Source organism: Babylonia areolata, chromosome 10 (genome assembly GCF_041734735.1).
Source record: "Babylonia areolata isolate BAREFJ2019XMU chromosome 10, ASM4173473v1, whole genome shotgun sequence".
In the NCBI taxonomy this organism is placed as follows: domain Eukaryota; kingdom Metazoa; phylum Mollusca; class Gastropoda; order Neogastropoda; family Buccinidae; genus Babylonia; species Babylonia areolata.
This window is the reverse complement of record NC_134885.1, coordinates 254,035-279,854: the sequence shown is the minus strand read 5'-3', so window position 1 is coordinate 279,854 and position 25,820 is coordinate 254,035. Positions and strand designations below refer to the sequence as shown.

At 44.5% G+C, this 25,820-nt stretch overlaps 1 protein-coding gene across 10 annotated transcripts in view; it reads left to right on the top strand.

Moving 5' to 3' along the window:
- LOC143286676 (liprin-beta-1-like) overlaps positions 1-25,820 on the top strand; it is a 258,254-nt gene that overhangs the window by 196,251 nt on the left and 36,183 nt on the right. For 9 of the 10 annotated variants that reach the window (XM_076594315.1, XM_076594314.1, XM_076594317.1 and 6 more), the window contains 5 exons: positions 575-629; positions 2,732-2,868; positions 8,622-8,877; positions 16,139-16,250; positions 25,037-25,165. In XM_076594315.1, the coding sequence (XP_076450430.1) occupies positions 575-629; positions 2,732-2,868; positions 8,622-8,877; positions 16,139-16,250; positions 25,037-25,165 (689 nt within the window). The remainder of the gene's footprint in view (positions 1-574; positions 630-2,731; positions 2,869-8,621; positions 8,878-16,138; positions 16,251-25,036; positions 25,166-25,820) is intronic. The other variant, XM_076594320.1, reaches the window with a different exon arrangement.

The window sequence follows — 25,820 nt, the reverse complement described above, 5'->3', positions numbered from 1 at the left end:
CACATACCACACAGGGGCAGTGTTGTCTCCATTCAGACTCACATACCATACAGGGGACAGTGTTGTCTCCATTCAGACTCACATACCATACAGGGACAGTGTCGTCTCCATTCAGACTCACATACCATACAGGGGCAGTGTTGTCTCCATTCAGACTCACATACCACACAGGGGGCAGTGTTGTCTCCATTCAGACTCAAACCATACAGGGGCGGTGTTGTCTCCATTCAGACTCACATACCATACAGAGGCAGTGTTGTCTCCATTCAGAATGGTACTTAATTTATTGTCAGCTATTTGTCTAGTTTGTCAGAAATGCTTTTTCTGTTCTGTTCTCATGCACTTTGATTTTTTGTTTAATTGTATAGTTTGGTATGTGACAGCTCTGTACAAAGTCATGGACATATGTTTTTCTTTTCTTTTCATGTTTGCTTTTGACATGTTGCAGGGATCGTTCACAGTTGTGCATGTTTTGAGAGCACAGGGAAAATGTATGATGAATGTTGCTGTGTTAATTGAGGTGGTGTGTGTGATGTACAGGACTTTGGGGTTTACTTTGGGGTTTACTTTGCAGTGTGAAGAGTTAAACAGGCACGGCATCGCACCACCAAGTGCTACCAGTACACCAGGTAAGGGTGTGTGTACATGAGAGAGAGAGAGAGAGAGAGTGCGTGTGTGCTGGTGTGTGCATGTTAGTGTTTGTATAGAGAGAGAGTGGAAGTGGGTCACCCCTTGCAGAAATGGGTCACTCCTTGCAGAGAGTGGAAATGGGTCACCCCTTGCAGAAATGGGTCACGCCTTGCGGAGAGTGGAAGTGGGTCACTCTTTGCAGAAATGGGTTACCCCTTGTAGAGAGCAGAAATGGGTCACCCTTTGCAGAGAGTGGAAACAGGTCACTCCCTGCAGAGTGGAAATTGGTCACCCCTTGCAGAAATGGGTCACCCCTTGCAGAGAAGGGTCACTCCTTGCAGAGAGTGGAAATGGGTCACCCCTTGCAGAGAGTGGAAACAGGTCACTCCTTGCAGAGAGTGGAAGTGGGTCACCCCTTGCAGAGTGGAAATGGATCACTCCTTGCAGAGTGGAAATAGGTCACCCCTTGCAGAGAGTGGAAATGAGTCACTCCATGCAGAGAGGTATTTTGTCACTCCTTGCAGAGAGTGGAAATGGGTCACCCCTTGCAGAAATGGGTCACCCCTTGCAGAGAGTGGAAATGAGTCACTCTGTGCAGAGAGAGAGTGGAAATGGGTCACCCCTTGCAGAAATGGGTCACCCCTTGCAGAGATTGGAAATGAGTCACTCTGCAGAGAGAGAGTGGAAATGAGTCACTCCGTGCAGAGAGAGAGTGGAAATGGGTCACCCCTTGCAGAGAGTGGAAACGGGTCACTCCTTGCGGAGAGTGGAAATAGGTCACCCCTTGTGGAGAGTGAAGACGTTTGTTGACCAGTGATGACACAGACGAGTGCCTTCCTTCCCCCCAAATCCCCATCCCCTGCCATTACCCACCATTGGTGCATGCATGCAGAAGATAAAAAAAATGTATGTAAAAGATCCTGAAATATATTTAGTATAAAATCATCTAAATGTATAAATTTCCTAAATTCTATGCTCATCGTAAATGTAGGTTAAAGATCTGGCAATCCATGTTCAGTGTGAATATAGGTTAAAGATCCTGCAATCCATGTTCAGTGTAAATATAGGTTAAAAGTCCTGAAATCTATGCTCAGTGTAAATATAGGTTAAAAGTCCTGAAATCTATGCTCAGTGTAAATATAGGTGAAATGTCCTGCAATCCATGTGTGAATGTCATGAAATCTATGCTCAGTGTAGATATAGGTTAAAGGTCCTGAAATCTCATATTCAGTGTAAATGTAGGTTAAAGGTCCTGAAATCCCTGTTCAATGTGGCTTGCAAACACAAGCACATCCAGCAGGCTTTTTGTCCCTGGAAACAGTGTGGGTGCCTAAATGGCAGGGGTGAAAGCAGTCACTTAAGAGATGCAAAGAAGAGAAGGAGGGAGACAGACAAGGTCATTGAGTGAATGCACAGAGAGAGATAGTGTGCCTTTCACGTGTCTGGCAGTGTTAAAGTGCTCTGTGCCCTGTGTTACAATGCACTATGCCCAGTGTTACAGTGCTGTGTGCTGACAGCAGTCACATCAGTGGAAACCACAAAGAGAGAGTGTGTGTGCCATACATTTCTGGCTGTAGTGCTCTATGCCCTGTGTTGTAGTGCACTATGCCCTGTGTTGCAGTGCACTATGCTGTGTGTTACAGTGCACTATGCTGTGTGTTACAGTGCACTATGCCCTGTGTTGCACTGCACTATGCCTTGTGTTGCACTGCACTATGCCCTGTGTTGCATTGCACTATGCCCTGTATTGCAGTGCACTATGCCCTGTGTTGCAGTGCACTATGCCCTGTGTTGCAGTGTTACAGTGCACTATGCGCTGTGTTACAGTGCACTATGCCCTGTATTGCAGTGCACTATGCCATGTGTTACAGTGCACTATGAACTGTGTTACAGTGCTCTATGCTGACAGCAGTCGCATCAATGGGAACCACAAAGAGAGAGAGTGTGCGCCATACATGTCTGGCTGTAGTGCACTATGCCATGTGTTGCAGTGCACTATGTCATGTGTTGCAGTGCACTATGCCCTGTGTTACAGTGCACTATGCCCTGTGTTGGAGTGCACTATGCCCTGTGTTACAGTGCACTATGCCCTGTGTTACAGTGCACTATGCTGACAGCAGTCGCATCAATGGGAACCACGGGGGTGCTGCCGCCCACAGTCTTCCAGCAAGTGCCCGGCAGGCCTTGGGTATGACGCGCTCCAACAGCTGTGAGAACATGGCCGTGTCGCCTCCACCGGTCAGTTCTCAACACACACACACACACACACACACACACACACACACACACACACACACACCCAACCCTCACACACATCCTTGCCTATCTGAGTTGTCTGGGCCTTTTTATTTTTTTTTTTTTTTTATTTAACCTGTACAGGTGTGCTGTTGTTTGCTGCCAAGGTATGAAGGTTGGTGCCAGTGTTGGCCACACACTCTGGGGGGATGAACAGTGTTGGTCACACACTCTGGGGGGATGAACAGTGTTGGTCACACACTCCGGGGGGATGAACAGTGTTGGCCACACACTCCGGGGGGATGAACAGTGTTGGCCACACACTCTGGGGGGATGAACAGTGTTGGTCACACACTCAGGGGGGATGAACAGTGTTGGTCACACACTCCGGGGGGATGAACAGTGTTGGTCACACACTCTGGGGGGATGAACAGTGTTGGTCACACACTCAGGGGGGATGAACAGTGTTGGCCACACACTCTGGGGGGATGAACAGTGTTGGTCACACACTCCGGGGGGATGAACAGTGTTGGCCACACACTCTGGGGGGATGAACAGTGTTGGTCACACACTCTGGGGGGATGAACAGTGTTGGTCACACACTCCGGGGGGATGAACAGTGTTGGCCACACACTCCGGGGGGATGAACAGTGTTGGCCACACACTCTGGGGGGATGAACAGTGTTGGTCACACACTCAGGGGGGATGAACAGTGTTGGTCACACACTCAGGGGGGATGAACAGGGGGGGTGAACAGTGTTGGTCACACACTCAGGGGGGATGAACAGGGGGGATGAACAGTGTTGGTCACACACTCAGGGGGGATGAACAGGGGGGATGAACAGTGTTGGCCACACACTCTGGGGGGATGAACAGTGTTGGTCACACACTCTGGGGGGATGAACAGTGTTGGTCACACACTCCGGGGGGATGAACAGTGTTGGTCACACACTCAGGGGGGATGAACAGTGTTGGTCACACACTCAGGGGGGATGAACAGTGTTGGTCACACACTCAGGGGGGATGAACAGGGGGGGTGAACAGTGTTGGTCACACACTCAGGGGGGATGAACAGGGGGGATGAACAGTGTTGGTCACACACTCAGGGGGGATGAACAGGGGGGATGAACAGTGTTGGTCACACACTCAGGGGGGATGAACAGTGTTGGCCACACACTCAGGGGGGATGAACAGTGTTGGTCACACACTCAGGGGGGATGAACAGTGTTGGTCACACACTCAGGGGGGATGAACAGTGTTGGTCACACACTCCGGGGGGATGAACAGTGTTGGTCACACACTCAGGGGAGATGAACAGTGTTGGTCACACACTCAGGGGGGATGAACAGGGGGGATGAACAGTGCTGGTCACACACTCAGGGGGGATGAACAGTGTTGGTCACACACTCAGGGGGGATGAACAGTGTTGGTCACACACTCAGGGGAGATGAACAGTGTTGGTCACACACTCAAGGGGGATGAACAGGGGGGATGAACAGTGTTGGCCACACACTCAGGGGGGATGAACAGTGTTGGTCACACACTCAGGGGGGATGAACACAGTTGGCCACACACTCAGGGGAGATGAAGCGTGTTGGTCACACACTCAAGGGGGATGAACAGGGGGGATGAACAGTGTTGGTCACACACTCAGGGGGGATGAACAGTGTTGGCCACACACTCAGGGGGGATGAACAGTGTTGGTCACACACTCAGGGGGGATGAACAGTGTTGGTCACACACTCAGGGGAGATGAAGCGTGTTGGCTGTGGGTCTGAAAGCCTTGGTGTCTCGTCTTTCTTCCCTTCACTCTCCGTACCCCCCTCCCATCCCCATCTCATGACTATAGTACCTGTTTTCACTATGTGTGCGGGTTTGTTTTGTGTGTGTGTGTGTGTTTTGTTGTTGTTTTTCGTAGCAGTTCATGCTAGTGATGACTTTGTGTTCAATATTTGTGCATGTGGAATGTTTTCCTCAGTGTATGAGGAAGGCCAGTCATTTTGTTGGTTTGAGTTCTTCAACATGTGTTAAGTCCTGTAAGTTCAGTAAAGGACAGTTGCAGACTGCCTGTTGGAGCTAAACAGGTCATTTACAGCTGCTGCTTATGGACTGATTAATTATTGCATTAACACCATGCATGTTAGTTGTGGCCTGACTAGGTGTACTTGTTAATTATAGCTATTGTATCTCACAGCTTATTTACAACTGTTGTTCATGACTGGAAATATTTTTATGCTGTCTGCAGATTTCAGGTCTCTTCCTGCACTAAACTGAATTCCACTTGGTAGGGTGTTGACCTCACATACAGCCTTATGTTGTTAGTGAATTCCAGTTGGTAGGGGTGTTGACCTCACATACAGCCTTATGTTGTTAGTGAATTCTGAATAAAATAAAATTCCAGTTGGTAGGGGTGTTGACCTCACATACAGCCAAACGTTGTTAGTGAATTCCAGTTGGTAGGGGTGTTGACCTCACATACAGCCAAACGTTAGTGAATTCCAGTTGGTAGGGTGTTGACCTCACATACAGCCAAATGTTCTTGGTGAATTCCAGTTGGTAGGGTGTTGACCTCACATACAGCCAAATGTTGTTAGTGAATTCCAGTTGGTAGGGTGTTGACCTCACATACAGCCAAACGTTGTTAGTGAATTCCAGTTGGTAGGGTGTTGACCTCACATACAGCCAAACGTTGTTAGTGAATTCCAGTTGGTAGGGTGTTGACCTCAGGCACAGCCAAATGTTGTCAGTGAATTCCAGTTGGTAGGGTGTTGACCTCACATACAGCCAAATGTTGTTAGTGAATTCCAGTTGGTAGGGTGTTGACCTCAGGTACAGCCAAATGTTGTTAGTGAATTCCAGTTGGTAGGGTGTTGACCTCACATACAGCCAAATGTTGTTAGTGAATTCCAGTTGGTAGGGTGTTGACCTCACATACAGACAAATGTTGTTAGTGAATTCCAGTTGGTAGGGTGTTGACCTCAGGTACAGCCAAATGTTGTTAGTGAATTCCAGTTGGTAGGGTGTTGACCTCACATACAGCCAAATATTGTTAGTGAATTCCAGTTGGTAGGGTGTTGACCTCAGGTACAGCCAAATGTTGTTAGTGAATTCCAGTTGGTAGGGTGTTGACCTCACATACAGACAAATGTTGTTAGTGAATTCCAGTTGGTAGGGTGTTGACCTCACATATAGACAAATGCCCAAGCAGGTGATGAATGTGATCAGAATATACAAAATGTGTTATAGTGCAAAGTACAGTTACAGAAGACTTGCATTTTCAAACCATTTGGACAGAAAGGAGGAGAATGAAAGAAAACCTGAGTGTTGGAAGGAGACATTGCTTTGTTGGTGTCATGATAGATACTGTGTCTTTTGCCGTCTGTGTTGTTTTTGAAGCATTCAGTGTACTGTCCTTTGTGATCTGTGTTGTTTTTTAAGCATTCAGTGTTCTGTCCTTTGTGATCTGTGTTGTTTTTAAAGCATTCAGTGTTCTGTCCTTTGTGATCTGTGTTGTTTTTAAAGCATTCAGTGTTCTGTCCTTTGTGATCTGTGTTGTTTTTAAAGCATTCAGTGTTTCACTGTCTTTTGATCTGTGTTGTTTTTGAAGCATTCAGTGTTCTGTCCTTTGTGATCTGTGTTGTTTTTGAAGCATTCAGTGTTTCACTGTCCTTTGTGATCTGTGTTGTTTTTGAAGCATTCAGTGTACTGTCCTTTGTGATCTGTGTTGTTTTTGAAACATTCAGTGTTCTGTCCTTTGTGATCTGTGTTGTTTTTGAAGCATTCAGTGTACTGTCCTTTGTGATCTGTGTTGTTTTTGAAGCATTCAGTGTTCTGTCCTTTGTGATCTGTGTTGTTTTTGAAGCATTCAGTGTACTGTCCTTTGTGATCTGTGTTGTTTTTGAAGCATTCAGTGTTCTGTCCTTTGTGATCTGTGTTGTTTTTAAAGCATTCAGTGTTTCACTGTCTTTTGATCTGTGTTGTTTTTGAAGCATTCAGTGTACTGTCCTTTGTGATCTGTGTTGTTTTTGAAGCATTCAGTGTACTGTCCTTTGTGATCTGTGTTGTTTTTGAAACATTCAGTGTACTGTCCTTTGTGATCTGTGTTGTTTTTGAAGCATTCAGTGTACTGTCCTTTGTGATCTGTGTTGTTTTTGAAGCATTCAGTGTTCTGTCCTTTGTGATCTGTGTTGTTTTTAAAGCATTCAGTGTTTCACTGTCTTTTGATCTGTGTTGTTTTTGAAGCATTCAGTGTACTGTCCTTTGTGATCTGTGTTGTTTTTGAAGCATTCAGTGTACTGTCCTTTGTGATCTGTGTTGTTTTTGAAACATTCAGTGTACTGTCCTTTGTGATCTGTGTTGTTTTTGAAGCATTCAGTGTTCTGTCCTTTGTGATCTGTGTTGTTTTTAAAGCATTCAGTGTTTCACTGTCTTTTGATCTGTGTTGTTTTTGAAGCATTCAGTGTTCTGTCCTTTGTGATCTGTGTTGTTTTTGAAGCATTCAGTGTTTCACTGTCCTTTGTGATCTGTGTTGTTTTTAAAGCATTCAGTGTTTCACTGTCTTTTGATCTGTGTTGTTTTTGAAGCATTCAGTGTACTGTCCTTTGTGATCTGTGTTGTTTTTGAAGCATTCAGTGTACTGTCCTTTGTGATCTGTGTTGTTTTGAACATTCAGTGTACTGTCCTTTGTGATCTGTGTTGTTTTTGAAGCTTCAGTGTACTGTCCTTTGTGATCGTGTTGTTTTTGAAACATTCAGTGTACTGTCCTTTGTGATCTGTGTTGTTTTTGAAGCATTCAGTGTTCTGTCCTTTGTGATCTGTGTTGTTTTTGAAGCATTCAGTGTACTGTCCTTTGTGATCTGTGTTTTTTTTTAAGCATTCAGTGTACTGTCCTTTGTGATCTGTGTTGTTTTTGAAGCATTCAGTGTTCTCCTGTCTTTTGTGATCTGTGTTGTTTTTGAAGCATTCAGTGTTCCACTGTCTTGATCTGTGTTGTTTTTGAAGTGTTCAATGTTCTGTCCTTTGTGATCTGTGTTGTTTTTTGAAGCTTTCAGTGTTCCACTGTCTTTTGATCTGTGTTGTTTTTGAAGTGTTCAGTGTTCCACTGTCTTTTGCTGTCCATGTTGTTTTTGAAGCAGTCATTGTTCCACTGTCTTTTGATCTGTGTTGTTTTTGAAGTGTTCAGTGTTCCACTGTCTTTTGATCTGTGTTGTTTTTGAAGCAGTCAGTGTTCCACTGTCTTTTGCTGTCCATGTTGTTTTTGAAGCATTCAGTGTTCCACTGTCTTTTGATCTGTGTTGTTTTTGAAGTGTTCAGTGTTCCACTGTCTTTTGATCTGTGTTGTTTTTGAAGTGTTCAGTGTTCCACTGTCTTTTGATCTGTGTTGTTTTTGAAGCAGTCAGTGTTCCACTGTCTTTTGTTGTCCTTTTTTTTTTTTTTTTGAAGCATTTAGTGTTCCACTGTCTTTTGCTGTCCATGTTGTTTTTGAAACATTCAGTGTTCCACTGTCTTTTGATCTGTGTTGTTTTTGAAGCATTCAGTGTTCCACTGTCTTTTGTTGTCCATGTTGTTTTTGATGCGTTTAGTGTTCCACTGTCTTTTGTTGTCCATGTTGTTTTTGAAGCATTTACTGTTCCACTGTCTTTTGCTGTCGATGTTGTTTTTGAAGCAGTCAGTATTCTCCCGACCTTTGTGATCTGCACCACCACGTCTTTTGGGTTCTTTATTTTTTTTAAACACCATCCTCTGGTCTCTTTCAGGGTTCTCAGGACGGCAAAAAAAAGGGGAGCAACCACAGCAGCGGTGGCAGTTACGGTACGTTGCCCAAACAGGGCCTGGGTAACATCTCCTCCTCTCGCAGTAGGGACGAGACATCCCTGGAGCGAGATCTCTCCTCCATGGCCTCCTCCTCCTCCTCTGCCTCAGCGGCCAGGCGCAGCCGTGGGTTTCCCATGCTGGGTAAAACCCTGCTGCGCATCAGGTCGGGCAAACGCAGCTCCTCGGCCCCCAACCTAGGTGAAGCCGCGCCTCCTCTTTTGCATGTGGCGGTGGGCCCCGCCCCCTTGCCGGGCCTTCCTTCCTTGCATGCTGCAGGCGTACGTGCAGCCTCCTCCCTCCCTGACCTCCTGTATCCCTTCCTCCTGACACACCCTCTTTGGCAACTAATGGCTGGTCACTGCAGGTCCACCACACCGCTTTCTCTCTCTCTCCTGTCTGTCTGTGGCATGCCCGCACTGTGTGTCACTGTCATGTGACATGAGGCTCTCTGTCAGTCATGATGATGATGATGATGATTAGCAGGACTGACCTTTCCATGTTGTGGTCTCTCCCCCTCAACACACCAACCTCCTAACACTCATCGTCTGTCCTGTGGTCATGTGTTGTGTCGGTTGGTGTTGACTCTGTGGACATCATTCCTGGCCTGTTTTAGAGAATACAGCCTTCTGCCTGGTATGTTAGATGTCCCTGTCGTTTAGAGAATAAAGCCTTCTGCCTGGTATGTTAGATGTCCTTGTCATTTAGATAATAAAGCTTTCTGCCTGGTATGTTAGATGTCCCTGTCGTTTAGAGAATACAGCCTTCTGCCTGGTATGTTAGATGTCCTTGTCATTTAGATAATAAAGCCTTCTGCCTGGTATGTTAGATGTCCCTGTCGTTTAGAGAATACAGCCTTCTGCCTGGTATGTTAGATGTCCTTGTCATTTAGATAATAAAGCTTTCTGCCTGGTATGTTAGATGTCCCTGTCGTTTAGAGAATACAGCCTTCTGCCTGGTATGTTAGATGTCCCTGTCGTTTAGAGAACAAAGCCTTCTGCCTGGTATGTTAGATGTCCTTGTCATTTAGATAATAAAGCTTTCTGCCTGGTATGTTAGATGTCCCTGTCGTTTAGAGAATACAGCCTTCTGCCTGGTATGTTAGATGTCCTTGTCATTTAGATAATAAAGCTTTCTGCCTGGTATGTTAGATGTCCTTGTCATTTAGAGAATAAAGCCTTCTGCCTGGTATGTTAGATGTCCTTGTCCTGTTTTAGAGAATACAGCCTTCTGCCTGGTATGTTAGGTGTCCCTGTCCTGTTTTAGAGAATAAAGCCTTCTGCCCGGTGAATTTTACTTGCCCAGTTTAATGGCTCATGCCATCTCTTTTTTTAGAGGAAATGGTGATCTTACTTCATAGAAATGTACGAGACATGCAGCAATAAAGAGAATGTAAACTACCTAGGACTTAGTTTGAAGAAATGCAGCAACACAGTTGCTGTTGATGAAGTGTTGGCCAATACAGACACCGTTTTAGCTTTTACATTGACCTGGTTGTTGCTCTTCCTTGGGGCTGACATTGACCTGGTTGTTGCTCTTCCTTGTTGCTGACATTGACCTGGTTCCTCTTCCTTGTTGCTGACATTGACGTGGTTGTTACTCTTCCTTGGGGCTGACATTGACCTGGTTCCTCTTCCTTGTTGCTGACATTGACGTGGTTGTTGCTCTTCCTTGTGGGTGACATTGACCTGGTTCCTCTTCCTTGTTGCTGACATTGACCTGGTTGTTGCTGTTCCTTGTGGGTGACATTGACCTGGTTCCTCTTCCTTGTTGCTGACATTGACCTGGTTGTTGCTCTTCCTTGTGGGTGACATTGACCTGGTTGTTACTCTTCCTTGTGGCTGACATTGACCTGGTTCTTCTTCCTTGTGGCTGACATTGACCTGGTTGTTACTCTTCCTTGTGGCTGACATTGACCTGGTTGTTACTCTTCCTTGTGGGTGACATTGACCTGGTTCATCTTCCTTGTGGCTGACATTGACCTGGTTGTTACTCTTCCTTGTGGCTGACATTGACCTGGTTGTTACTCTTCCTTGTGGCTGACATTGACCTGGTTCCTCTTCCTTGTGGGTGACATTGACCTGGTTGTTACTCTTCCTTGTGGCTGACATTGACCTGGTTGTTACTCTTCCTTGGGGCTGACATTGACCTGGTTGTTACTCTTCCTTGTGGGTGACATTGACCTGGTTCATCTTCCTTGTGGCTGACATTGACCTGGTTGTTACTCTTCCTTGTGGCTGACATTGACCTGGTTGTTACTCTTCCTTGTGGCTGACATTGACCTGGTTCCTCTTCCTTGTGGCTGACATTGACCTGGTTGTTACTCTTCCTTGTGGCTGACATTGACCTGGTTGTTACTCTTCCTTGTGGCTGACATTGACCTGGTTGTTACTCTTCCTTGTGGCTGACATTGACCTGGTTCATCTTCCTTGTGGCTGACATTGACCTGGTTGTTACTCTTCCTTGTGGCTGACATTGACCTGGTTGTTACTCTTCCTTGTGGCTGACATTGACCTGGTTCCTCTTCCTTGTGGGTGACATTGACCTGGTTGTTACTCTTCCTTGTGGCTGACATTGACCTGGTTGTTACTCTTCCTTGGGGCTGACATTGACCTGGTTCCTCTTCCTTGTTGCTGACATTGACCTGGTTCATCTTGTTGCTGACATTGACCTGGTTGTTACTCTTCCTTGGGGCTGACATTGACCTGGTTCCTCTTCCTTGTTGCTGACATTGACCTGGTTGTTGCTCTTCCTTGGGGCTGACATTGACCTGGTTCCTCTTGTTGCTGACATTGACCTGGTTGTTGCTCTTCCTTGTGGGTGACATTGACCTGGTTCCTCTTCCTTGTTGCTGACATTGACCTGGTTGTTGCTCTTCCTTGGGGCTGACATTGACGTGGTTCCTCATCCTTGTGGGTGACATTGACCTGGTTGTTCCTCTTCCTTGTTGCTGACATTGACCTGGTTGTTCTGCTTCCTTGTTGCTGACATTGACCTGATGGTTCCTCTTCCTTGGGGTTGACATTGACCTGGTTGTTCCTCTTCCTTGTTGCTGGCATTGACCTGGTTGTTCCTCTTCCTTGTTGCTGACATTGACCTGGTTCCTCTTCCTTGTTGCTGACATTGACCTGATGGTTCCTCTTCCTTGTTGCTGACATTGACCTGATGGTTCCTCTTCCTTGTTGCTGACATTGACCTGGTTGTTCCTCTTCCTTGTTGCTGACATTGACCTGGTTGTTCCTCTTCCTTGTTGCTGACGTTGACCTGATGGTTCCTCTTCCTTGGGGCTGACGTTGACCTGATGGTTCCTCTTCCTTGGGGCTGACATTGACCTGATGGTTCCTCTTCCTTGGGGCTGACATTGACCTGATGGTTCTTCTTCCCGTGTAACCTGTGAACAATCTGTGGAGTGACCTGTAACAAAGGTCCTTGTAAGACCTGCAAGCAAGTCCATTGTGCTGTGTTTGGATCTGTGGATCATTGTCAGGTATCAAAGGGTTAACAGGGACATGCTTCCTTATATAGCATTCTTCCTTGTTAGCTCTCACTATCTTATCAGGCTGTTGAGTGAGATTCGTATTCTTCTTTCATTTTATGTCTGTTTCAAAAGATTGCTCCCCTCCCCCAACCCCTCCAAATAGTTTGTCCTTTTTTTTTCTTATACAATTTTTGTATTGGGCTTTGATCCTAATGGTGTGGGGTCTATGATTGAGCAATCAGATTGTGATGCTTTTGTGTACACTTTTCTCATTGGCTGTATCAGTGAACAGTCGGATTGTAATGTGTGTGTGTACTTTTCTGATTGTACACCATCAGTGTATGGCTTAACACCTGTATAAACATTTACAAGACAGGTAAGTGGAGTACCTGGGCACACAGTGACCCATTGTAGTTGCTCCGATTGTACTGACTACTGTGAATGCAAAAGTATCCTTAATTTCATCTTGTTAGGAATGCAAATGTATTGGTAGTTTCAGTGCAGATTGATTGTAGCTGCGTGTAGTTAGAAGTTGAGGTGTTCTGTTTTGGCCTCATAGTAGACTTTAACTGGCTTGATATGTGTCAGTATCTCCCATACACAGGATCTCTGTGTGTGTGTGTGTGTGTGTGTGTGTGTGTGTGTGTGTGTGTGTGTGTGTTTGATTGTTCTAACACATGTATGTGGATGAAGCGTTGTGTACTCTGAGTGCTCTGTGTATGTGTTTGCATGTGGGGGGGTGGGAGGGGGGGGGGGAGTTGTGTATTACATGTGTGTGTCTTTTATTGTACTAACACATGTATGTGGATGAAGTGTGGTGTACCCTGAGTGTGTGTGTGTGTGACTGAACTAACACGTCATATATGTGGATGAAGTGTGGTGTACCCTTAGTGTGTGTGTGTGTGTGACTGAACTAACACGTCATATATGTGGATGAAGTGTGGTGTACCCTGAGTAACACACGTCATATATGTGGATGAAGTGTGGTGTACCCTGAGTGTGTGTGTCTGTGACTGAACTAACACATGTCATATATGTGGATGAAGTGTGGTGTACCCTGAGTGTGTGTGTGTGTGACTGAACTAACACGTCATATATGTGGATGAAGTGTGGTGTACCCTGAGTGTGTGTGTGTGTGACTGAACTAACACGTCATATATGTGGATGAAGTGTGGTGTACCCTGAGTAACACACGTCATATATGTGGATGAAGTGTGGTGTACCCTGAGTGTGTGTGTCTGTGACTGAACTAACACATGTCATATATGTGGATGAAGTGTGGTGTACCCTGAGTGTGTGTGTCTGTGACTGAACTAACACATGTCATATATGTGGATGAAGTGTGGTGTACCCTGAGTGGTGTGTGTGTGTGAGTGAGATAGAGACACAGAGAGAGAGAAAGAGAGACAGTGACAGCATTAACACATATATATGGATGCAGTGCGGTGTACCCGGTCTGTGTGTGTGTGTGTGAGAGAGAGAGAGAGAGACGGTGACTGTACTAACATATACATATGGATGAAGTGTGGTGTACCCAGTGTGTTGAGTGTGTGTTCAATTTCATTTAATGTCTATCCACATTTAGCTATATTAGACATGTGTGGCTTGGCTGAACTAACGCATATGTGGATGAAGTGTGGTTTACTCTGTGTATGTGACTGACTGAACTAACACTTATATGTGGATGAAATGTGGCGTACCCCGTGTGTGTGTGTGTGAGACTGACTGAACTAACACTTATATGTGGATGAAATGTGGCGTACCCCGTATGTGTGTGTGTGAGACTGTGACTGAACTAACACTTATATGTGGATGAAATGTGGCGTACCCTGTGTGTGTGTGTGTGTGTGTGAGACTGACTGAACTAACACTTATATGTGGATGAAATGTGGCGTACCCCGTGTGTGTGTGTGTGTGTGTGTGTGAGACTGACTGAACTAACACTTATATGTGGATGAAATGTGGCGTACCCCGTGTGTGTGTGTGTGAGACAGTGACTGAACTAACACTTATCTGTGGATGAAATGTGGCGTACCCCGTGTGTGTGTGTGTGTGTGTGTGAGACTGACTGAACTAACACTTATATGTGGATGAAATGTGGCGTACCCCGTGTGTGTGTGTGACTGTGACTGAAGTGACATGTATGTGGATGAAGAGTGGTGTACTCTGTGTATGTGACTGTGACTGAAGTGACATGTATGTGGATGAAGAGTGGTGTACTCTGTGTATGTGACTGTGACTGAAGTGACATGTATGTGGATGAAGAGTGGTGAGACATGTATGTGGATGAAGAGTGGTGTACTCTGTGTATGTGACTGTGACTGAAGTGACATGTATGTGGATGAAGAGTGGTGTACTCTGTGTATGTGACTGTGACTGAAGTGACATGTATGTGGATGAAGAGTGGTGTACTCTGTGTATGTGACTGTGACTGAAGTGACATGTATGTGGATGAAATGTGGCGTACCCCGTGTGTGTGAGTGTGACTGAAGTGAAATATATGTGGATGAAGTGTGGTCAGACATGTATGTGGATGAAGTGTGGTCAGACATGTATGTGGATGAAGACTGGTCAGACATGTATGTGGATGAAGACTGGTCAGACATGTATGTGGATGAAGACTGGTCAGACATGTATGTGGATGAAGAGTGGTGAACCTGGAGTGCTTTTCCTCACCGTGTTGAACAGCACTGGCAGGCTAGTTGCATGCAGCTCTGTGCATTTTGATCAACATTCAGTTGTTTAGTTTGATGTGTGACAGTCCGTGTAGTTGTTTTCATAGTGAGTGCTGTGTCTTCAGTTGAATAGTGGGGAGTGGGGGAATTGAAGACTGAAATGGATTGAAGATTTTATCAGCAGTTAATTTAAAGAATGCCAAACAGACTCCAGTTGTAATAGTACTGGGCCAGTGACTAAAAATTGTTTGCTTTGTGTTCCCAAGACTGAAATGGATTGAACATTTTGTCAGCACTTCATTTAAAGAATGCCTTACAAGACTCCAGTCCTGATAGTACTGGGCCATTGACTAACAAGAGATGCAAGGCCTTCAAGACTCACTTGTGATAAATTAAGTCCCCTAGCATTAATTACAGAGTAATTTCCCTTCTTTACTATCTGCACCAAAACGTTTGCAAAATAAATAAAAATTCCATGCTTAGCAAAAGAAGTTCCTGTTTGAACAAAAAATAATAATGACTCCTCTTGTTGTTGTGTCAGAATAAGAGGTCAAAGTGCCAAGTTTAGAGAATACAAAAAATATAAATATAACAGTAAATGCAGTTTGCATATAATTAGGCTTCTTTTTTAAATTTTTTTTGTGCCCATCCCAGAGGTGCAATATTGTTTTAAACAAGATGACTGGAAAGAACTGAATTTTTTCCTATTTTTATGCCAAATTTGGTGTCAACTGACAAAGTATTTGTAGAGAAAATGTCAATTTTAAAGTTTACCACGGACACACAGACACACGGACACACACACACACACAGACAACCGAACACCGGGTTAAAACATAGACTCGCTTTGTTTACACAAGTGAGTCAAAAATTGTTTGTTTTGTCTATCCACTGGGTGTGTGTGTGTGTTGCCTACAAGGACATGTACATTGGTTTAAAGTCTGTCTCAAATACACTGTGTTTGAAGAAGAACATGTGCATACAAAACACAGTAGGATGCATTTTTCAATGTAATTGTGATGGGGATTCTAAATTTCTTTATATTTTTATTTGATGTTCATTACTCAGCTTGTTTTAGTATTAGGTTAGCAGAGTGAGTCAAGTTTGGAAAGGAATATTAGGATGTGCTTGCTAGCTCAAATAAGCATAAATGCTGTTGTATTGTTTGGTTTGTGTGTGTGCGTGTGTGTGAATGTTCGGAAATTTCACACAGACTTGTAGTGGAAAATCTGGACTTCCTGGTTTCATCAAAGTTAAACCACCATGTGTGTATGTGTGTGTGTGTGTGTGTGTGTGTGTGTGTGTGCAGCTCACACAGAGGTGGTGACAGACGACGAAGATGGTCTCCACCACAGAGGGCTGGGCAGCTCTGCCAACCATGACCCCAAAAAGCGTCGTGGCTTGAGACGACTGTTTGGAAAGTGAGTCTGGCGGAAATGGGAAAAGTCATCTCTAGCTATAGTATATAGATAATATAGATGTGTGATCCATCTGTGTACGTCCATGTAATATTCTTGACGTGGAAAGAAGCATTGCAGACAGACATGTACATACACACTCTGTGTGCATGAACAAACTCACACTTCATGTCCCTGGGGTACTACCTTTTGCCAGGTCAGACATCTCCAATACCTACATGTGTCACTGAAACATGTGTCACTGATGTACTATTAACAGGTCAGACATCTATACCTACATGTGTCACTGAGGTACTACCTTTTGCCAGGTCAGACATCTATACCAGCATGTGTCACTGATGTACTACCTTTTGCCAGGTCAGACATCTATACCTACATGTGTCACTGATGTACTACCTTTTGCCAGGTCAGACATCTATACCTGCATGTGTCACTGATGTACTACCTTTTGTCAGGTCAGACATCTGAACCTACATGTGTCACTGAGGTACTACCTTTTGCCAGGTCAGACATCTATACCAGCATGTGTCACTGATGTACTACCTTTTGTCAGGTCAGACATCTATACCAGCATGTGTCACTGAGGTACTATCTTTTGCCAGGTCAGACATCTCCAATACCAACATGTGTCACTGATGTACTACCTTTTGCCAGGTCAGACATCTCCAATACCAACATGTGTCACTGAAACATGTGTCACTGATGTACTACCTTTTGCCAGGTCAGACATCTATACCTACATGTTTCACTGATGTACTACCTTTTGCCAGGTCAGACATCTCCAATACCTACATGTGTCACTGATGTACTACCTTTTGCCAGGTCAGACATCTATACCGACATGTTTCACTGATGTACTACCTTTTGCCAGGTCAGACATCTCCAATACCTACATGTGTCACTGATGTACTACCTTTTGCCAGGTCAGACATCTATACCTACATGTTTCACTGATGTACTACCTTTTGCCAGGTCAGACATCTCCAATACCTACATGTGTCACTGAGGTACTACCTTTTACCAGGTCAGACATCTATACCTACATGTGTCACTGATGTACTACCTTTTGTCAGGTCAGACATCAATACCTACATGTGTCACTGATGTACTACCTTTTGCCAGGTCAGACTTCTATACCTACATGTGTCAGTGAGGTACTACCTTTTGTCAGGTCAGACATCTCCAATACCTACATGTGTCACTGCTGTACTACCTTTTGCCAGGTCAGACATCTATACCTACATGTGTCACTGAGGTACTACCTTTTGTCAGGTCAGACATCTATACCTACATGTGTCAGTGAGGTACTGCCTTTTGCCAGGTCAGACATCTATACCAGCATGTGTCACTGATGTACTACCTTTTGTCAGGTCAGACATCTAAACCTACATGTGTCACTGATGTACTACCTTTTGTCAGGTCAGACATCTAAACCTACATGTGTCACTGAGGTACTACCTTTCATCAGGTCAGCAGACATCTCCAATACCAACATGAGGTACTTCCTTTTCCCAGAGTTCTTCGCCCCCTGCTGATTGTAAAAGGCTTTTCTTTGCAGAATTGTCCCATTGTTTTCAAAAGAAGACAGATGGTTTTAGTGGAGAAAGTGCCAACAGGAGAGGCATGAAATGGCAGTATTACATTGTTGCTGGTGCTTTGAGTTTGCCCATGCCTGCTACCTGACACACAGCACAGAAAGGTTTTATGATCACACTCAAAAAAGGTTTTTCCGTGACAGGCGCTTGCTAACTCTCGTAAACATTTTGCCGCCAGGAAAATAAGATTTCATTGAAATCTATTTGCCAGGTTTTTTCACCAAAAAACGGGTATATATTTTCAAAAAATTCTGTGCTTTTTGTTACTCAAGAAAGACCCATAAAAGTATGTATTTCTAATAATAATAATAATAATACATAGTTTTTCTATGGCACGATATCCAGCACCAATGCTGCTCAAAGCGCTTTACATCATAGTTGAGTATAAACATGCCTTACGAAACACACCAACCGCTATCTGACAACGGAAAACATCCAGTGTGTTCATATGAATGCAAAAGCACACTAAAGATTATAAAAGCTATGAAGTAGATAAGGCTTAGTTTAAAACAAAATGCATTTTATAGAACACACACACACCCACACACACGCACACACACGCACACACGTCCCTCCTTTACAGATACACACACACTGACATTGAATATCAACTGCACTAAAAACAGAATTGCATAAGCATCAAAATATTTCTTATTTTCTAACATAGAATTCTGTTCGGACACACAAACATGCCTACACACGTACCAGAGCACTGTAACCTCACAAACACATGCACGCACGCGCGCGCACACACACACACACACACACACACACATATTAAAAATACCAGATAGAAAAAAATGACATCACATCTAAGACCGAAACTACATAAAATACACAATGCATTAAAACAGGACTATAAAAATACTAGCACAAAGATACTTGCCAACAAGCATACCTTGGTTTAACCATTCCGCCCAGAACAAAAATGCTTACGGAAAAGGTAAGTTTTCAGATCTGACTTAAAGGAATGTAGATCAGAGGAATTTCTAAGAGATGAAGGTAGAGAGTTCCACACTTGGGGAACCTGAGCTCTGAAAGACCTATTTCCAGCGCATTTCAGATTAGTCCTTGGAACTTTAAGCAGTTTTTCAGAACTAGATCTTAATGTTCTGTGCGGTTCATATGTTTCCAGTACAGAGGAGAGATACAATGGAAGAGACTTGTCAAAATGTTTGAAGGCGAGTGTTGCTAACTTATAGTGAATGTGGGACTCAATTGGAAGCCAGTGTAACCGATTAAGCAGAGTTGTAACATGATCAGATTTCTTTTTGGCGAGAACCAGTCGTGCAGCATTGTTCTGAATTTTCTGTAATCTGTTGATGGAGGATGATGGTAAACCTGCAAGAGTGGAATTGCAGTAATCCAGTCTGGACAGGACAAAAGAGGAAACCAACTGAGCCATATTTTTCTCGGTTATGTAGGGTCTGACTGAGGCTAGCCTTCGGAGATGAAAATTACATGAGCGACACAAGAATGAAATTTGGTCGTTCGTAGTCAAGGTTTGATCGAAATATACACCCAGGTATTTGGCTGATGTTTGAAATGCTACTGAAGCAGGGCCAAATGTAACTGGGTCCTTTTCTGCTGCCTTAAGACAAAGTTAAATGAATAAATAATACAAAACACATTATGTTTTCCAGTTTTTATATATTTTCAGTGACATGGTGTTGTTTTGAAATCCATGTTTTATGTCACATTTTCAACTTGTTCACAAACATTAGTCAGGTAATTTGCACTAAAATACCAATTTTCTGAACAAATGGATAATACATGCACACACAAATTATACCAGAACAACCACAATAAAAAGAAAAAGAAAAAAAAAGGAGATAGATACACAATACATTGTGACCTCCAAGTGATAACATGGATGTGACGACACCCCCCCCCCCTCAGTCTCCACCCCCTCCACTTCACCCCTCTCACACGGTCACTTTATCCAGTTCTCATCAGACCGTGTTGGCTGAGTGCCAAGAAAATTGCTTGCACTGTGTCCTGCTAATAATTTGATCACTTTCTGTCATCTGCTACTGCTGTACAGCCAACATCACTCACTGATAGTCACATCTTGGCCAGTCTCTTCATTGCTCCCTTTATTTTCTGTCAAACCATCCAATAAAAGTTCATCACTGTCTTCTTCAAATTTACGCTTCAATTCTTTCTGAACATCAGCTAAAGAAAGCAGTCTTGGTTGATCGCATGTCTTGAGCATGTCCGACATTTTGTTGAGCGAGCAAGGGGAGGAGCCAGGCAAACACTGCGGCAGTAACCCAATCAAAACGTTCAAATAAAGGACTGCCTCATAATGTAGATGGGGTTTCTAGCTATGAATAGAATCTAGAAAAATTCCCCAAACTAAAGCTACCAGTATTTTTGTCAACGAACTCTATGCAAACCAGGGAAAAGTCAGAATATTTCGATGACGAGTTATCTCATTGCAGCAGTGAAAAGCATACATGCTTGCGTTGACGAGTTATAGGCAGCCTAGGGGTTAACCTAGTGAAAAATTTACTTTGGAAAATGTAGTGTGTGATGTTAACATCATAACGTGAAGGGCAAAATCTTATCTCTCTGGGTGCATTGATATATCATCCCCTTTTTGAATGGGTTGTCTGTGGATCAGTGGTGTTGAGTGCTCATTGTGTTGCGCCATCAAGTGTTGATGATGACCTAACAGTGCTCATTGTGTTGTGCCATCAAATGTTGGTGATGACCTAACAGTGCTCATTGTGTTGCGCCATCAAATGTTGGTGATGACCTCACAGTGGTCATTGTGTTGCGCCATCAAATGTTGGTGATGACCTCACAGTGGTCATTGTGTTGTGCCATCAAATGTTGGTGATGACCTAACAGTGGTCATTGTGTTATGCCATCAGATGTTGGTGATGACCTAACAGTGCTCATTGTGTTGTGCCATCAAATGTTGGTGATGACCTCACAGTGGTCATTGTGTTGTGCCATCAGATGTTGGTGACCTAACAGTGGTCATTGTGTTGTGCCATCAAATGTTGGTGACCTAACAGTGGTCATTGTGTTGTGCCATCAAATGTTGGTGATGACCTAACAGTGGTCATTGTGTTGTGCCATCAGATGTTGGTGATGACCTCACAGTGCTCATTGTGTTGTGCCATCAAATGTTGGTGACCTAACAGTGCTAATTGTGTTGTGCCATCAGATGTTGGTGATCACCTAACAATGCTCATTGTGTTGTGCCATCAAATGTTGGTGATGACCTAACAGTGCTCATTGTGTTGTGCCATCAGATGTTGGTGATGACCTCACAGTGGTCATTGTGTTGTGCCATCAAATGTTGGTGATGACCTAACAGTGGTCATTGTGTTGTGCCATCAAATGTTGGTGACCTAACAGTGGTCATTGTGTTGTGCCATCAGATGTTGGTGATGACCTCACAGTGGTCATTGTGTTGTGCCATCAGATGTTGGTGATGACCTAACAGTGCCCATTGTATTGTGCCATCAGATGTTGGTGACCTAACAGTGGTCATTGTGTTGTGCCATCAGATGTTGGTGACCTAACAGTGGTCATTGTGTTGTGCCATCAGATGTTGGTGATGACCTCACAGTGGTCATTGTGTTGTGCCATCAGATGTTGGTGATGACCTAACAGTGGTCATTGTGTTGTGCCATCAAATGTTGGTGATGACCTCACAGTCCCATTGTGTTGTGCCATCAAATGTTAGTGATGACCTAACAGTGCTCATTGTGTTGTGCCATCAAACGTTGGTGACCTAACAGTGGTCATTGTGTTGTGCCATCAGATGTTGGTGATGACCTAACAGTGGTCATTGTGTTGTGCCATCAGATGTTGGTGACCTAACAGTGGTCATTGTGTTGTGCCATCAGATGTTGGTGATGACCTAACAGTGGTCATTGTGTTGTGCCATCAAATGTTGGTGATGACCTAACAGTGGTCATTGTGTTGTGCCATCAGATGTTGGTGATGACCTAACAGTGGTCATTGTGTTGTGCCATCAAATGTTGGTGATGACCTCACAGTGCTCATTGTGTTGTGCCATCAGATGTTGGTGATGACCTCACAGTGGTCATTGTGTTGTGCCATCAAATGGTGATGACCTAACAGTGGTCATTGTGTTGTGCCATCAGATGTTGGTGATGACCTAACAGTGGTCATTGTGTTGTGCCATCAAATGTTGGTGATGACCTCACAGTGCTCATTGTGTTGTGCCATCAGATGTTGGTGATGACCTCACAGTGGTCATTGTGTTGTGCCATCAAATGTTGGTGACCTAACAGTGGTCATTGTGTTGTGCCATCAGATGTTGGTGATGACCTAACAGTGGTCATTGTGTTGTGCCATCAAATGTTGGTGATGACCTCACAGTGCTCATTGTGTTGTGCCATCAGATGTTGGTGATGACCTCACAGTGGTCATTGTGTTGTGCCATCAAATGTTGGTGACCTAACAGTGCTAATTGTGTTGTGCCATCAGATGTTGGTGATGACCTCACAGTGGTCATTGTGTTGTGCCATCAAATGTTGGTGACCTAACAGTGGTCATTGTGTTGTGCCATCAGATGTTGGTGATGACCTCACAGTGGTCATTGTGTTGTGCCATCAAATGTTGGTGATGACCTCACAGTGGTCATTGTGTTGTGCCATCAGATGTTGGTGATGACCTCACAGTGGTCATTGTGTTGTGCCATCAGATGTTGGTGATGACCTAACAGTGGTCATTGTGTTGTGCCATCAAATGTTGGTGATGACCTAACAGTGGTCATTGTGTTGTGCCATCAGATGTTGGTGATGACCTCACAGTGGTCATTGTGTTGTGCCATCAAATGTTGGTGACCTAACAGTGCTCATTGTGTTGTGCCATCAGATGTTGGTGATGACCTAACAGTGGTCATTGTGTTGTGCCATCAAATGTTGGTGATGACCTAACAGTGGTCATTGTGTTGTGCCATCAGATGTTGGTGATCACCTAATAGTGGTCATTGTGTTGTGCCATCAGATGTTGGTGATCACCTAACAGTGGTCATTGTGTTGTGCCATCAGATGTTGGTGATCATCTAACAGTGGTCATTGTGTTGTGCGATCAAATGTTGGTGATGACCTAACAGTGGTCATTGTGTTGTGCCATCAAATGTTGGTGATCACCTAACAGTGGTCATTGTGTTGTGCCATCAGATGTTGGTGATCATCTAACAGTGGTCATTGTGTTGTGCGATCAGATGTTGGTGACCTAACAGTGGTCATTGTGTTGTGCCATCAGATGTTGGTGACCTAACAGTGGTCATTGTGTTGTGCCATCAAATGTTGGTGATGACCTAACAGTGGTCATTGTGTTGTGCCATCAAATGTTGGTGACCTAACAGTGGTCATTGTGTTGTGCCATCAAATGTTGGTGATGACCTAACAGTGGTCATTGTGTTGTGCCATCAGATGTTGGTGATGACCTCACAGTGGTCATTGTGTTGTGCCATCAGATGTTGGTGATGACCTAACAGTGGTCATTGGCTTGTTCCATCAAATGTTGGTGACCTAACAGTGGTCATTGTGTTGTGCCATCAGATGTTCGTGATGACCTAACAGTGGTCATTGTGTTGTGCCGTCAAATGTTGGTGATGACCTCACAGTGGTCATTGTGTTGTGCCATCAGATGTTTGTGATGACCTAACAGTGCTCATTGTGTTGTGCCATCAAATGTTGGTGATCACCTAACAGTGGTCATTGTGTTGTGCCATCAGATGTTGGTGATCATCTAACAGTGGTCATTGTGTTGTGCCATCAAATGTTGGTGATGACCTAACAGTGGTCATTGTGTTGTGCCATCAAATGTTGGTGACCTAACAGTGGTCATTGTGTTGTGCCATCAGATGTTGGTGATGACCTCACAGTGGTCATTGTGTTGTGCCATCAGATGTTGGTGATGACCTCACAGTGCTAATTGTGTTGTGCCATCAGATGTTGGTGACCTAACAGTGGTCATTGTGTTGTGCCATCAGATGTTGGTGATGACCTAACAGTGCTAATTGTGTTGTGCCATCAGATGTTGGTGACCTAACAGTGCTCATTGTGTTGTGCCATCAATGTTGGTGAGACCTAACAGTGTCATTGTGTTGTGCCATCAGATGTTGGTGATGACCTCACAGTGGTCATTGTGTTGTGCCATCAAATGTTGGTGATCACCTAACAGTGGTCATTGTGTTGTGCCATCAGATGTTGGTGATGACCTAACAGTGGTCATTGTGTTGTGCCATCAATGTTGGTGATGACCTAACAGTGGTCATTGTGTTGTGCCATCAGATGTTGGTGACCTAACAGTGCAATGTGTTGTGCCATCAATGTTGGTGACCTAACAGTGCTCATTGTGTTGTTCCATCAATGTTGGTGATGACCTAACAGTGTCATTGTGTTGTGCCATCAGATGTTGGTGATGACCTCACAGTGGTCATTGTGTTGTGCCATCAAATGTTGGTGACCTAACAGTGGTCATTGTGTTGTGCCATCAGATGTTGGTGATGACCTCACAGTGGTCATTGTGTTGTGCCATCAAATGTTGGTGACCTAACAGTGCTCATTGTGTTGTGCCATCAAATGTTGGTGATCACCTAACAGTGGTCATTGTGTTGTTCCATCAGATGTTAGTGATCACCTAGCAGTGGTCATTGTGTTGTGCCATCAGATGTTGGTGATGACCTCACAGTGGTCATTGTGTTGTGCCATCAGATGTTGGTGATGACCTAACAGTGGTCATTGTGTTGTGCCATCAGATGTTGGTGATGACCTAACAGTGGTCATTGTGTTGTGCCATCAGATGTTGGTGATGACCTAACAGTGGTCATTGTGTTGTGCCATCAGATGTTGGTGATGACCTAACAGTGGTCATTGTGTTGTGCCATCAGATGTTGGTGATGACCTCACAGTGGTCATTGTGTTGTGCCATCAGATGTTGGTGATGACCTAACAGTGGTCATTGTGTTGTGCCATCAGATGTTGGTGATGACCTAACAGTGGTCATTGTGTTGTGCCATCAAATGTTGGTGACCTCACAGTACTCATTGTGTTGTGCCATCAGATGTTGGTGATGACCTAACAGTGGTCATTGTGTTGTGCCATCAAATGTTGGTGACCTCACAGTACTCATTGTGTTGTGCCATCAGATGTTGGTGATGACCTAACAGTGGTGACAATGTTGTGGACTGTGCAGGTTAAAGCGCAGCAGTTCCCAAGACTTTGAAGGGGGGAGGGACAGTGCGGAGGGAGGAGAGTTCAAAAGAGGGGGGGTGCGGGCCACAGCGACCGCTCGTCTGGCTGGCTGGTCCCAGAGAACCAAGCTGTACGTCTTGTGTGGGGGCTGTTGGTGTATTGTGATCTGTCTGTCTGTGTCGTCATGTGCTCTGTGTGTTGTCATGTGGTCTCTGTGTGTGTGCTGTCATGTGCTGAGTCTGTGTGTCATGTGCTCTGTGTGATGTCATGTGGTCTGTCACTGTGTGTGTATTGTCTGTGTGTTGTCGTGTGCTCTGTCTCTGTGTGTTGTCATGTGCTGTTTGTTTTGTGTTGTCATGTGGTTTGTCTGTATGTGTTTTCATGTGTGTGGTCTGTATGTTGTCATGTGGTCTCTGTGTGTGTGTGCTGTCATGTGGTCTGTATGTTGTCATGTGCTCTGTGTGTTGTCATGGGGTCTGTGTATTGTCATGTGGTCTGTGTGTGTGTGTGTGTGTGTGCGTTGTCATGTGTTCTGCGTGTTGTCAGATGGTGTGTCTGTGTGTGTTGTCATGTGCTCTGTGTTGTCATGTGCTGAGTGTGTGTGTGTGTGTGTTGTCATGTCTGTGTGTGTGTGTGTGTGTTGTCATGTCTGTGTGTGTGTGTGTGGTGATGTGCTCTGTGTGCTGTGGTCTGTCTCTGTGTGTGGTGATGTGCTCTGGGTGCTGTGGTCTGTCTTTTGTGTGTTGTGGTCTGTCTCTGTGTGTTGTGGTCTGTCTCTGTGTGTT